Here is a 13,807-nt window from a genome sequence, read left to right as displayed (position 1 = left end):
TTTCCTAAAATTCTATTTATATCTCTTTTTTAAAAATTCAATTTCTGTGCTGAGATTTAGTGTCTTTTCATTTAGAACAGTATATTGTTCTTTACTTCATTGAATGTATTAATATTAGATGCTTTAAACCATTGTAGAATAATTCCAACATGTCCTCTTGAGTTTAGCATCTTTTGATAATCTTTTGAGAATTTGTGTGATTTTCTTGGTACTTTTGAATTATGTAATTGGCACTTACAGTAATTTTCGATCATGCCCTAGATATTTTGAAAATTATCTTTTGGAATCTCTGAATTTTTGTTATATTCCTCTGGAAAGTATGGATACTTTGGTAGAAAATTAATTTGGTTCAACACAAACTGTCTTGCTTATATAGGTAACAACTTAAATCTCATTTCAGTTCTTTCATCTGGACAATTAAGAGGGATAGCTTACTTTTGGTTCTGTATCTGGATCGCTTGCATTGTTCTTATGTTGTTCAAATCGAATTAGGACTTAAATCAAGAAATAAGTTCATATACAGTTTAGAGTCCTCCTTTCTGGTTTGCTCCTTTTGAAATTCCTGCCTCACTTTCCAGCTTCCCTGGGCTCCCTTTTCTTGGTTCCTTTTTTTTTTTTTTTGGTATTGGGGATTAAACTCAGGGACACTTAACCACTGAACCCCATCTCCAGCCCTTTTTGTATTTTTTTAAATTTAGAGACATGGTTTCACTGAGTTGCTTGGTGCCTAGCTAAGTTGCTGAGGCTAGCTTTGAACTCTTTGTTTTCCTGACTCACCTGAGGATCCACTGGGATTACAGGTTTGTGCCCCAAGGAACTGGGGTTCCTTACTGTTAGAAAGATAGCACACTTTCTACTGGAGTTTTTACCATTCTGTGCTGCTTCACAGTTTTTGGCTGTCCATTAACTAAAGCCACCAAAAAAAAAAAAAAAAAAAAAAAAAAAAGGAAATTCATTCTGTTGGTCATGTACTCCAAGTTTTTACTCTGCCTGCTTCTCTTTACTCTCCTGACCCCTCTGGTAGTTTTTTGTTATCTAGAGTTTTTAATTGCTTTTTGTAGAAAGGTCAGTCTTTGGACCCTGATTATCCACACATGAGGTGACTGAGATTCAGTCTCAATTTGAAAAATTCCTTTATGGTGTCCTTTCTATGTTCTTCCTGAATCCTTTGTAACAGAAAATTACACACAGAAACATTTCCCCTTTACCCAGTTCCTGTTCTCTTATCACAGTTTTATCTTTCCTCACTCACTTCCTGCTTTGCAGGGGGAATTTGAAAGGGTAAGGAATCACTAAAAGTTGGTTCCGTGTTCAAAACCAAGACATTCAGTAGTACATATATATTTAATTCTTTTTGTGTGTTTATCAGTTCCCCCTCCAAACCCTCTTCCATACTTCTTTCTGTGGACAATGGATTAATGTCAAAGTGCGTTTCCTTTACAGACACTTCCAAATCACACAAATCCATAAATCCAAGCCACAGTCGACCCAGACCCAGTGCTTGTTCTACAATGCTGGCCAGAGGTGGAAAGAAAACAATTTCGAGCATTCCATACTCCCTCACCTATATTTTCTGCTACCCTTTCCTTACCAGCCCCTTCTTTCTGTTCTGCCACCCTTCCTATAGCTCCTCTTCATAACATCTACCATTTATTGAATTTGTTAGTTTATGTCCAATCCATCCTACACACCCTTCTTAAGTAGGACTACTAATGGCTAATACTTGTGTGCTTATTACTTGCCATGCACTTATAAATACATCTCTGTGAGAGTATTCTTCCTTTTGTTTTTAAAGATAAGGAAGCTGTTGATCAGTGCCTTGGGTTACACTGCAGGTAAATAGCAGAGCTAGACTCTCAATCCATGTCTTCATGGCTCCAAGCAGCCTTTACATAAACCATTCTCATCCCACAATCAATATTTTCAGCCCCTTGTTCTGATGAACACTTTGTCATCTCTGGTCCCCCATTCTTTAAATACCCCCATTCTCCTCTTTCCCTGCTCCCCACCCCCCACGTTCCTTCTGCCTCTAGATCCGACAGCCTACCCACGTTCCTCTCTATTCCTCTCATTTTCATTGTCATCACACCCCTGTCTCAATCCTTCCCACGCCTTCAGCTCCTGGTTTCTTTCTTCCCTTGAGATCCTCCCTTTTCCCCTCATCTCCAGAATTTCCTCCCTCCAGGCCTCACGCCTCTCCGCCCCAGCCCGCCGGCGTGCGTGGGGCGGGGCAGAGGTACGCAGGGAGCGCCGCGCTTCAGGCTCGGCGTCCGAGGGGCGCCGCGGGGTCCTCCCGAGGCCGCAGACCCCGGGCGCGGTGCAGTCTGGGGGAACATGGCCGCTTCCGGTCTTCCTCCCGGGCCGGCGCTGGCTTGACCGCGGCCCCTGCCTGGTGCACTCCGCCCTCCGCTCCCTGCCTGGCAGTCGCGGAGGTCCCTTCAGCCTTTTGCTCCCGTTGCCCCTGCTGGGCCATGGAGAAGAGCTCGAGCTGCGAGAGTCTGGGCTCCCAGCCCGCAGCGGCTCGGCCGCCCAGCGTGGACTCCCTGTCCAGGTAACCGGGACTCCCAGGGCCCCGCCCAGCGTCCGAGGGGGATGGAGAGGGGCCGGGAACTCGCTGGATGGTGCCCCAACTCACGGATTCTGGTTCCTGAAGGTTGCTCCGGAATTTCTTCTTTGAGACTTGGAAATTACTTCTTCCACTCTCTCTGGGGTATAGAGGGTGAGGAAAAGGAGGTGGAAAACTCGCTGTTTCTTTTTGGGTCCCTTCACCTTTCTTATTCAGTCTCGTTTTTTCCCGGGTATTCATAGCTCCAGTTCATTATTTTTTCTTATCTTTGATTCTCAATTTTTTCTTTGGACAGCCCTTCCCCCAACTTCTTACCCCTTCGTTTCTTGCTTTTTGTCTTTAGCACTCTTTCCAAAACCATCCGTCACTTTTTCCTCCATCCATTCTTACGTCTTTAGTTTTTGTGTTCATATTCAGCTCCGCCTTTTTTTCTTTTTCATCGCTTCTCTTTCACGCTTTGCCCAACACTTTCATTTCTCTCCCCATTCCCCAGTTTTGCTTAAATATGTAAATAAGAATGTCCCCTGTGCTTTGGGTTCTCGGTCTTCCGGCTGAAAGTCAGTATCTGAATAGTCTTTATCCTTACTGGTTTAAGAAAGCAAAGTGAATGTTTGTTTTCATCCCTCTTGGACTGCTGGTTCTACAGGTTGTCATTTCTCTGGTAACATATGGGTATTTTGTTCTAGATTTTTGAGGAGGATTGTATACATCTTTGTAGACAGCTGTTGTTAATATTAACTGGACATGTTTTAGATACAGTCTTTTTAGAATGGTAATTTAAAATTTTATTAAGAAATAGTGTTTGTTATAAAGCTACAATGAAATCAGGTCTTTTCCACTAAAACAGAGTGTTATTAGATACTAAATTGCTGTGTGAGAGCACACAATTTTCATTTTTTTTTCTTTGAATAAGTTGAAATTGCTCTGTCTTTTAATTCGTTTTGGATTCTACTGCTCTAGGTGGTACTGCTATTTTTCCCCCCATGGATATTCAGTACCTCATTGAGGAACCTTTGACTGATCTCATCATTCCAAATTAGATTCTTTCTATTATAAGCAGTATAGTTCAGACCCACTCCATTTTCAGTTCTTAACAACTACACTCTTGATTGTTGGTTTAATTCTTTTCTAATAGGTTATAGGATATTTGAAGGCAAAGACCATATGAATCATCTTCATATCTCTAGCATTTAACATAGACCCAGCATGTCGTAGGTGTTCAATGATATATTGAATTTGTGCATTAAATTATCAAGAGATATGAATTTTTCTCTTCCTCTCATTATATATATTATACGTTTGTTTCAAAATTTTAAAATTAAATTTAGAAAGTTGAGGATTTACATGCTCAACAGTAAAACCTTTCATTAAAAAAGTTGGAAAATTATAGTTTTATGGGAAAGTTACAAATGACAATGTTCAGAATAATAAAATACAATGAAAACAGATGACACAGCTAGTATTCTAATGCAGGAGAGAGCAGTTAGAGGAGGCCTTACAGTATGTTAGAAGAAAGTACTGAAAGTCAGGAACTGCATGCTGAAGTCTGCTAGCTATTTGTCCTGTATCATTTAATTTTTCTAGTCTTCAGTTTTCTAATCTTTTAAAATATAGGATTGATGTAGAAAATCTAGGTATCTTGACACTCTAAAATTCTTTTTTTTTTTTTGCTTTTAATGACATTACTTAGGTGAATGTATATTTACTAATTATTAAGGCATTACCTTTGCAAACAACTTCTGTTTTGGATTTTGAAATTAGACTAAATAAATATTATCTGTTATTAAAAACTAATGTTTCTAACTATTGCACTGTAACACATTAGTTTCCTGAAAAGAAACAAAGTTCAGCAGGTTTAAAGTTTATATATCTATCTTTATTTCTTAATAAAAAATGCGTTAACTGATACATGAATTCGAGAAAATAAGAACAACTAGATAGAATTTTGACTATAGTAAATTAGTCCTTTCTGGTCAGAAGTATAATTTCATATTTTCCAGAAGAGAAAACCAGCTTTCTTTCCTAGGTAAGATAGAAAAATAACATTTATTGACTATCTACATATAGAAGTTACCCAACCACACTTTCACATTTTAAATTTCATTAATCATAATGTTCATTTGTGGCACTCTTTCTAATCAACATGTATAATAGCTTCATCATATATATTTGTTAGAAAGCTTACTTTTAGATTCTAAACTTCATTTAGGCTAACAGTCACAGATGATGTAAAACGCAAGCAGGATAGTTTTAAAAGCTGTTAAATGTCTATCTAGTTTTATGTTTTTACTTTTTGTTAACCTGTGACAAAGCAAAATATCAGTGTTTTGACTGTGTTATCTCAGTTTTTTGCAATACTGTCACCCATTAAGTGTAGTTTATTTTAGGTTTTTGTTTTTATGGAGGCTCAATTAGAAAATTTTCTTGTGCATTTGTTTTGATATATTGATAAAGCTATATAATATAGTTATATAATAGTTAAGACTGTTAAATGTGTCACAGAATGTCTTTTACACAATAGAGTTGACAAATTTCTGCTGAATTTAGCTATGTGGAAAAATTATTTATGCAAAAAAAGAGTGCTATTAGGTTGTTAGAAAATAGAAACTATGTGACTTTCTCTTCAGCTTAGCAAGATACTTAGATCAAATATATAATTGAAGCTGGTAATGTATTTAGCTCTAGTTTCTTTAGATACTTCTACCATGAGATGAACTGAATGGAAATATTATCTTATGTTTAAATGTTTATTGATAGATGTGTTGAGTCCTTCCGGGAAGAAGGATGGACATAAATCTGAAAAATAGTACAGCAACCTATTTGGTGGCCCATTGATTTTTGAAAATGACACACATTGTTGAAGTTTTTGGCCATTGTACAGTGTATTAAACTCAATAGGTTGAGTCTTCATATTCATTTGTAATTGTTTCAGAGTTGCTGTTGCCTTTAACTTTTCTAGACCATGGAATTGATGCCTTTGATCATAAAAGAGTAGTTTTACTCTTTATATGATAATTCAGATAGCTGTTCTCTAACCAATTGTGGTTTTGTCATCTAGCATCCTTAAAAAAAGTAGTATTCTTTGTTGAGTGTTGCTTGGTATTGCTTGACTTCTGCAAACTGTTTATCAACTCTTGTGTATTCTACTGTTGACTAGTCTTTGCATGTGTCCAGCCTCTCAGAGAGAGTTGTGAAAAAATTCACTTAGCATACTGATAATCTTGCTGTAGTCCCTAATTTTATTCTTATTGGTCTTGTTGGTTCTTGATATAAATGGAACTGTATGGAATATAAATAAAACAAGATTGTAAGTTGGATGCTAGGATAGGCCTGACACTCAGAACTATACATTTTGCCCTCGTAGTCTAATTTTTCATTTTTCAGTTTGTACAGTATTATTTCCATTTTTCAGTCCGTGCTTGAGTAGGTTTCTTTCATTATTTTACTTTCTATTATGTGTAATCAAATAGTAAGATATCAAGTGCCAAACATGTGCTCTGTGAACATCTAAATAAAAGAATGTTATCTGAATTCTCACCACTAATCCTATTTATAGTTCCCATTCAAGGGATTGAAAAGGTTTTCTTCTTTTGGTCTGACCAATTACTATTTTAGGTTGAAGCTGAAGTTAATTTTATGTGGATTTTACTGAGTGCATTATCTTTTCAGTTCCAAGTCTTATCTATATTAATATTATTATGGTCCCTTTCACTTATCTGTTTTACCTTTTGCTACTCTTGATTACTTTGGCTCCCTTTTCTCTTGTCATTCATTTTATTAAATTGTTTTTTCTTTTATCCATCATATAACTTTATGGTTTCATTATTCTATTCTGGCCACTACCGTTTTGTCCCAGTCTTTTTTTTAATCACATGATTTTTAGATGATAAGTTCAGTAGTATTTTTGAGCAATCCATATTTACATTTAATTCACATTAAAAAAAAAAAACAAAGGGCGAGTACACATACTCAAAGTAGACCCCAACTAATTGCATTTTTAAATTGCTATTCCTTAAGATTACCATCGTTTTAAAATAGCAAATCCTGGATTTCTGTTTTCATGAATTTTTATTATATTTATAGTCTGAAGAGGTAGAAGAGTTTCCGAGATTTCTAAAACATTTTATTGGAAGGTGTTCTCTTTAGTTTCAGCTTCAAGGTCTCTTAAAGGTGATATGTTGGTAGGAAGTATGCTTTTGACATATTAATTCAGTAGTGGTGATGGATTTTTGTACTATCACATTTTTGCTCACATTGTGACTCTTGGAATTTCTTTTGAGGCACCTGGCCAGAATTAGCGTTGCAAACTATAGATGTAGGGCAAAGTGAAGCTACCAGGTTGAACCTACAAACTTAATATTGTTATTAGAAATTTGCATCAGCTATTGAACATGTTGGTAATCTAAAAATTACTTAGTTTTGATTTTATTTTTCCAGGACTCTAAAAGAACATTAAAGTTCTCTTAGATAAGACCCAGTATTATTGTGAATTAATCAGTAATTATCATTTAAATTTTTAAAGAAAGGACTTTTAACAAGATTAATTGCCACTTAAAAGTATATGCAGTTTCATATTGAAGCTGAGATTGGATCCTGTACACTTTTTCTTCTTTGCTTCTTATGCCATCATTAGTGGTTTTCTTTAATGTAAATTAGTAGTTCCCATAGTATAGTTCCTGTTTAGTAGTATCAGTATCTCTTGGAAGTTTATTAAAAATGCATTTTTTTTTCAGTCCTGGGGATTGAAGGTAGGGGTGCTTTACCACTGAGCAACATATCTCAGATCTAACTGAATCTAAAACCCTGAGGGTTGGAACCACCTGTTTATGTTTTAATATGCCCTCCAGGTGATCCTGATGCTTGCGGAAGTTTGAGAGCCACTCACTGCCTTGGATCTTTTGCTGATTAGTGCCTCAGAGCTTCATCTACATTAGTTGAAACATACTAAATTAGGGTTTATATTAGCCAGAAGTGTGATGAGCCCATTATTTGAGAGCATATTTATAAACATGTTAACTGAAGGAGTGAAAGGTAAAAGTCGTCTCTTGTTGATTTACTATATTTCTGACTTTTTCTCAGTCATGAGTAACAAATCAAAAGTACAAGTTGTAGGCTTTTAATTCTTTTTAAAAGATACTTATTGTGATATATTAGTGGTAACAAGAATTTTAAAAAGAAGAAATTCCAGGAAGTTATCAATGACTTGAGTGAAATCTGGATTGTGTCCAAGAGAAGGAAATAACCTGGATATAGATGTCCAGAAAGCAGTAAGTTTATTTTACAAAGTTGCCAAGTTAATACTATTGTATTCAAAATCACTGGAGCCAAAGACTGCATGTGAGTAAGGATTTGAGTAATGGAAATTCTCCAGATTTTAGTGTGGAATATTTTCCCTTTTAAGGCAAATGGTTTTGAATATGTAAAGCACTTGCTATCTTTGTGTCTTATGATTTAGTTAAATAAGTAGAGTATTAAAAACTCTTCAAGTGGTGATATTTGAGGATAGGAAATGATTTTACAAACCTGCCTTGCACAGGAAATCAGGTTATAAATGGAACGCTATAAAAAGGTTGGTACAAGGCTATTAAAATAAAAAGGACTATGGCAGATGCCCTCCTAATGAAAATAATAACTTCAGTTCCCTTTCCTGTGACTTTATTACACACAACTAATTGTGCTTATCTCTAGGACTCACAGTATTAACTACTGAAGCATTTTCTTTTCTTTCTTTCATTTTCATTCTTTAAAAACTCTTAGGCTTCTTAAATACTTTATAATTTATATTAATTAAGGGCATCTACTGTGTTTTAAACATAATTAAATAAACTCCAAAATATGTTTTAATATATAAACTTCAAAAAATCTAAATACTAATATTTGGCAAATTCTTGATTCATTTTCTTGAGGTTGTATTTTATTATTTATTTATTTGCAGTGCTGGGGATTGAACCCAGAGCATCATGCTTGCTAGGCAAGTGCTCCATCTCTGAGCTACATCCCCAGCCCTACAGTTAGGTTTTAGATTTGGCAGAATATAATAGAAAATTCAGGCTAGCAGTGATTTAAAACTAGATATAATTTTTTAGCCACTTGAAAGCCTAGAGATAGTCAATACAGATCTGATATGGTAGTACTGAGGATCAAGGACCCAGATCCTTTATGTATCTTATATCCATATTTATCTCATAAACCAAAATTGTTATTGGAGCTCTAGCCACTACAACTTCAGAAGAAAAGGAAGAAGCAGGACATAATTCCTCTCTTTAAAAGACTCTTGGCAGTCATATGTAGTTGTTGAGCTTACATCCTATTAGTCATTACCTGTTCCCATGACCATGGTTAACCAGGTTAGGGGGAGGGTTGTATATGCAGTCTTTTCTTAAAGGCCTTGTGCTGAGCTAAAAATGGAGGTTCTGTCACTAAGGAATAAGAGAGGATGGGTATTGAAGATAATCAACTACTTCTCCATGGGATACAAAGTACTCCTAGATTTGCAAATGCAATGATCAAAAAATAGAAAATAAATTGAAAGAGAGAGATGGCATATTGTAGCCACCTGGGGGAAAAAACCCATATCTTAGAACACTTTGAACTTTAATTTTGTACTTTTTTGTGTATTTGGACCATATTTTTACAATCCTAACTGAGGACCATAACATGAAAGTGATACATTTAATAATTGCTAGATCATTACCTGACAGGCAAGTAGAAATCAAATGAAGAATAAACAACTATGCTGTTTCATTTGAAGAACTCAAGGAATTCCATGATAAAGTAGTGGTGGTAATGAGATTTATACTCTGTTTACTCCTTCTCCAGTTTTGTGTCAATTCCTAAACCATTTATCCCTGATTTATGTCTTACTAGAATGTTGCATCAAGTTCTACTTAGGTATTTTCTATTGTTTCAGTTTTAAGCATGTTGTCTTCATATGGGAAATAAAATTAGTCATCTTATGCCATATTAGTTTATGAAAGCTTTTGCCAGTAGTTTGTGTTTGTTTTATATCCTTGACCTAAAAATTTTATTGAAAAATCGGAGAAATCTGTTCTTTATGTTTTCTTGTATTGCTTAATCTAAATATTTACATTTTAGTTGTGACCTTTCAAACATAAGGAGTGTAATCATTTTGGAGCAAGTAGAGGAGAGTAGATAAGTCTCCCTGGATTGATAGGACCTTTATTCATCAGGCTTTGAAGGTTTAATAGGCGTAAGTCACAACTATAGCCATCTTACTTCTTAGCAGGATTGCTTTTCCTGATAGAAGCAAGTGAGCAGTTGTTGAAGTAGCTTTTTGTCAGGAGTTTGTGTATTAGTAAGGGAAAATAACTGCCTCAGAGTAATTTTCATAGTAATTATTATTTCATAATAATATTCTTGAGCTGGGCCAAGATGCCTTCAAAGGTCAAAAACAAAGTTTTGTATGGTTCAGATGTTTTCTTTTATTGATATTAGAAAACATTCTTTCATTACAACAAAGGCAGAAAGCTAAAAACAGAAACACCTGAGATAACCTATGCTTTCCAAATGGTAGAGAGTTGTAGTAATTGATTAATAAAATTAATATTAATAAATACAATGTAATATAAGTAATAGCATTTAACATTTATGTGTTGTTTGTGTGCTTACCATGTGCTGAGTATGGTGCTAAATCCTTTATGCATTTACTCATATAATCCTCATAACTGTGTAAAGACTATTAATTTTTCCATCTTATAGATTTTTTAAGAAAACTGAAGATTAGAGAGAATAGTTTGACATTTGAATCCAAATCTGCTGGACTTTAGGGTCTGTGAGTGCTTCAAAGAACTGCAGAACTGCTCATGCCTGAAGATCTGGTGTACTTGGTCCAAGCCAGATTTTTTTTAGTTAGAGGGCAGTCCCAGGGCAGGTTTGTTGGGTGTTAGTGATGAGGATGTGCATTTTCTTAACATGTTGCCCTATTAGAGAAGGATAAAGTTACCTAGTACATTAACAAATTTGGAGTAGACATATTTGGAGAGAATTTTTTTTTTAGCTTTGAATGTTTTTTTCTTCAGATAGAAAATAGGATGATTTTTCTTCTTTGCCCTATGATTAAATGGGCCATGTATTTTTTGTTTAAAAGAAGTCTTATGTTTTGAAGATCAGATAAATTATGAGTCAGATAAATAATACCAAAGCCTTCCCCCACCCCCAACAACCTTTACACAGTGATTTAGAATACTTAACTCTAGGCTTCCTTAAATATCTGAATTCCCCTAAGTTCCTTTGTGTTTGTTTACAGTTAATGTGTTAAGAGCCATTGACATTTGAAGATCATCAGAAGTGAAGATAAAACATCTCAAAAATTATAATGTAAGTGAATGGGAAAATGCAAAAACTGGACAGAAGTTAATGTCAACAATATTTCTGGAATCCATATATTGTCCCAAATGAATTTTGTGCATATGAGTAACCAGTAACTTCAGATTTCAATCCCAGTTTCAAGTTCTGGTCTTGAAAATTCTGTGTTCAGTCCACTTCTTCCTGTGGAAGACAGTCATTGGATTTCAGTCATCTAATAATATTCCATGAGAACTTTTTTTTTTACTTCCATGTATTATTTTCTTCCTTTTCCTGCTTAGTACTTTGCAATTTTACCTGAGAAGATAATGACAAAGGTTCATGTTATATTTAAAGTTGTATTTGTGTAGACAGAGGTCTTTGCTTTCCAGCTGCTGATGTGTGTTGTATATTTTACCTAAGTTTAATTTTGCTACTATTTTGTATGTTTCTTAGCCTAAAATAATTATCAGTTTGTTAACACCCCTTTTTTCTTTTTCCCTTTCCCTCTCTTTCTTTACCTGATCCCTTCTTCCCTTTCTTCTATTCTGTGAATGTTTGTTTAGTTATCTATTGTGTCCTGCACACTATGCTAGATATTCCAAAGAGCTGAGTCACGAGGACTCTGCATATTTCCATTACCTGTGGTGCTTGGTGAACATTTAGCTTCCTAGGTTCCAGACCAGACATTCTGAATCATTGGGAGTGGACCATTGATCCAGATGCTTTCAGGAGTCTTGTCCAGCTTTTTAAGTTTGCAAATGGGAGGATAGACTTGGAGAAGTTAAATAATTTACCTAATGGCACAATATATGTTAGAAGGTCAGGAATAGTTGATGATTTTTCTTTCAGGATCACAGAGATATTTAGTGCTAAACATGATCTCCTGGGCTGGGATTGTGGCTCAGTCACAGAGTGCTTGCCTAGCATGCTTGAGGCACTGGGTTCCATCCTCAGCACCACATAAAATAAAGGTCTCCTGATTCTCAGTTCCATACTTTACCAAGTTATGCTATAATTTTTGTTGAGCCAGACTGAGTCATTGTGTTTCTTGTCTGTAAAACTCTCCTTTAATACCATATATGAAATCATAACCAACTCACCACTGTAACTGAAAAAATAACTAAAAGTACATGTCAGTTATATACATGAAAAACATGGATTGTTTCTTTGTGTTTAGTCAGATAAGTGACTTAATTCTGATTTCGAAATCATTGAGTGATAGTCTTGGTGGAGAAGAGCCTTTGTTTTTATATCCAGGATATTATTCCTACCTTTTAAGTTTTGTACTGCCAAAAAAGGAAAATCTGATTTCATTTTTGAATGAAATAGTAGGGACAAATTTCATAGTGTTTTATAAATAGTAGGTGCTTGGTAAATTGTACTGTTTTGTACAGTTTGCTCTTAAAAAGTCCCCCCCCCCTTTGGCTTCTATTAGGAGTGGTTTTATTTGCTTGTATAGAAATTAATTTATAATACTGTATTGTCATAGTGGATATTCACAGTGTGTCTGAGTGACTAATATTTTCTAAGGTATTTTTTTAACTGTAAAAGTTCGAATTAATTTTACTAGTGTGTATATTTTATATTATATTGTGTATTTTTATAGTTCCTGAATTGTAGCTTCATATTAACAAATATAGTTACCATAATTTTTGGAAATATTTTTTTTTTAAAGAAAGAGTGGGAGAGAGAGAGAGAGAGAGAGAGAGAGAGAGAGAGAGAGAGAGAGAGAATTTTTTTAATATTTATTTTTTAGTTCTCGGCAGACACAACATCTTTGTTTGTATGTGGTGCTGAGGATCGAACCCGGGCCGCACGCATGCCAGGCGAGTGCGCTACGGCTTGAGCCACATCCCCAGCCCTTGGAAATATTTTTAATGCTTGAATTATTAGAAAGTTTAACTAAAAGGAGCTATCCTAGACAGTATCTGATACCCTAGGGCTTCAGAAAAAGTCACCAGGAGGGTGGTTATTAAAAGGCTTGATAGAGGAAGCAAAACTAGAACTGAGAGATGGGTAGAATTTGAAAGATAAAGTAGCAGAGATAAATAATTTACCAAAGTCTGGAAAGTATTAGACAGTGATGTTGTTGGCTAAGATGGAAGAACCAGTTTTGCCTTCAGAAAGTGTGTGGCTTATCATAGAGACCCTGGTGGGATGGCAGAGGGTTATTTTGTCTGAGTGTTACAAATAATTTGCTATTAAAAATAATATAAGTTATTAATAAAATTAGTTTTCAGGTAAAAAAAAAAGTTTAACTATAAACTGCTGTTACCCAATTTTTCTGAATATTTTGGGACATGATTTAATTAAATTATTTTTTAAAATATTATTTTATTTATTTGTTTTGTAGTACTAGAGATCCAACCTAGGACCTTGCACTTGCTAGGCAATTGGTCTATCATTGAGCTATACCTTCAACCCTAAAAATGTTATTTTTAACACTTATTCATTTTTGATAAGCTTATTATATCTTACCATTTTAGATATTATTTTCTTTAAATCTTTTTATAATGAAAGTATAATTTTAACTATAATAGCTCTAAAAAGGGACTTTATTAGTCCCTTTCTTTTTTCTTTCTTTTGTATGGGGTACAAATGTTAAGGGACTTTCCCAAGAGTTGAAGGTTTATACACGTTAAAATACTCTTGTGAACAAAACAGAATGATATTTATTTTATTTTTATAATGATATGTGTAAAATGTTTTGACTCTGGATGAATGACTTGACATCTGTGATCCTTGATTTTCTTACTGTGTAATGGGTTACTAATTATTACTGTATGTCCACAGTGTTTCCTTGGGACTTAATTGAATGTTTAGTATTACTTACTTAAAATTTAAAATCAGAAAGAAAAATGCATGCTCAGATTTTATTTTCATTTTTGGTACCAGGGATCGAACACAGAGATGTTTAATCACTGAACCACATCC

At 34.8% G+C, this 13,807-nt stretch overlaps 1 protein-coding gene across 3 annotated transcripts in view; it reads left to right on the top strand.

Annotated features, from left to right (window-relative positions):
- The first annotated feature begins 2,246 nt into the window (after window positions 1-2,246).
- Mtmr2 (myotubularin related protein 2) overlaps window positions 2,247-13,807 on the top strand; it is an 84,684-nt gene continuing 73,123 nt past the window's right edge. For 2 of the 3 annotated variants that reach the window (XM_077796895.1, XM_026402747.2), the window contains exons 1-2: window positions 2,463-2,551; window positions 10,833-10,903. Coding sequence is in view for 1 of the 3 variants with exons in the window: in XM_026402746.2 (XP_026258531.2) it covers window positions 2,472-2,551 (80 nt within the window). In the remaining 2 variants the exon portion in view is untranslated. Of the gene's footprint in view, window positions 2,552-10,832; window positions 10,904-13,807 lie in introns of all 3 variants that reach the window. The other variant, XM_026402746.2, reaches the window with a different exon arrangement.

The sequence above is a fragment of the Urocitellus parryii genome, chromosome 4, assembly GCF_045843805.1.
Source record: "Urocitellus parryii isolate mUroPar1 chromosome 4, mUroPar1.hap1, whole genome shotgun sequence".
Taxonomy (NCBI): domain Eukaryota; kingdom Metazoa; phylum Chordata; class Mammalia; order Rodentia; family Sciuridae; genus Urocitellus; species Urocitellus parryii.
The sequence above is the reverse complement of the archived record's forward strand: the minus strand, read 5'-3'. Positions and strand labels throughout refer to the sequence as shown.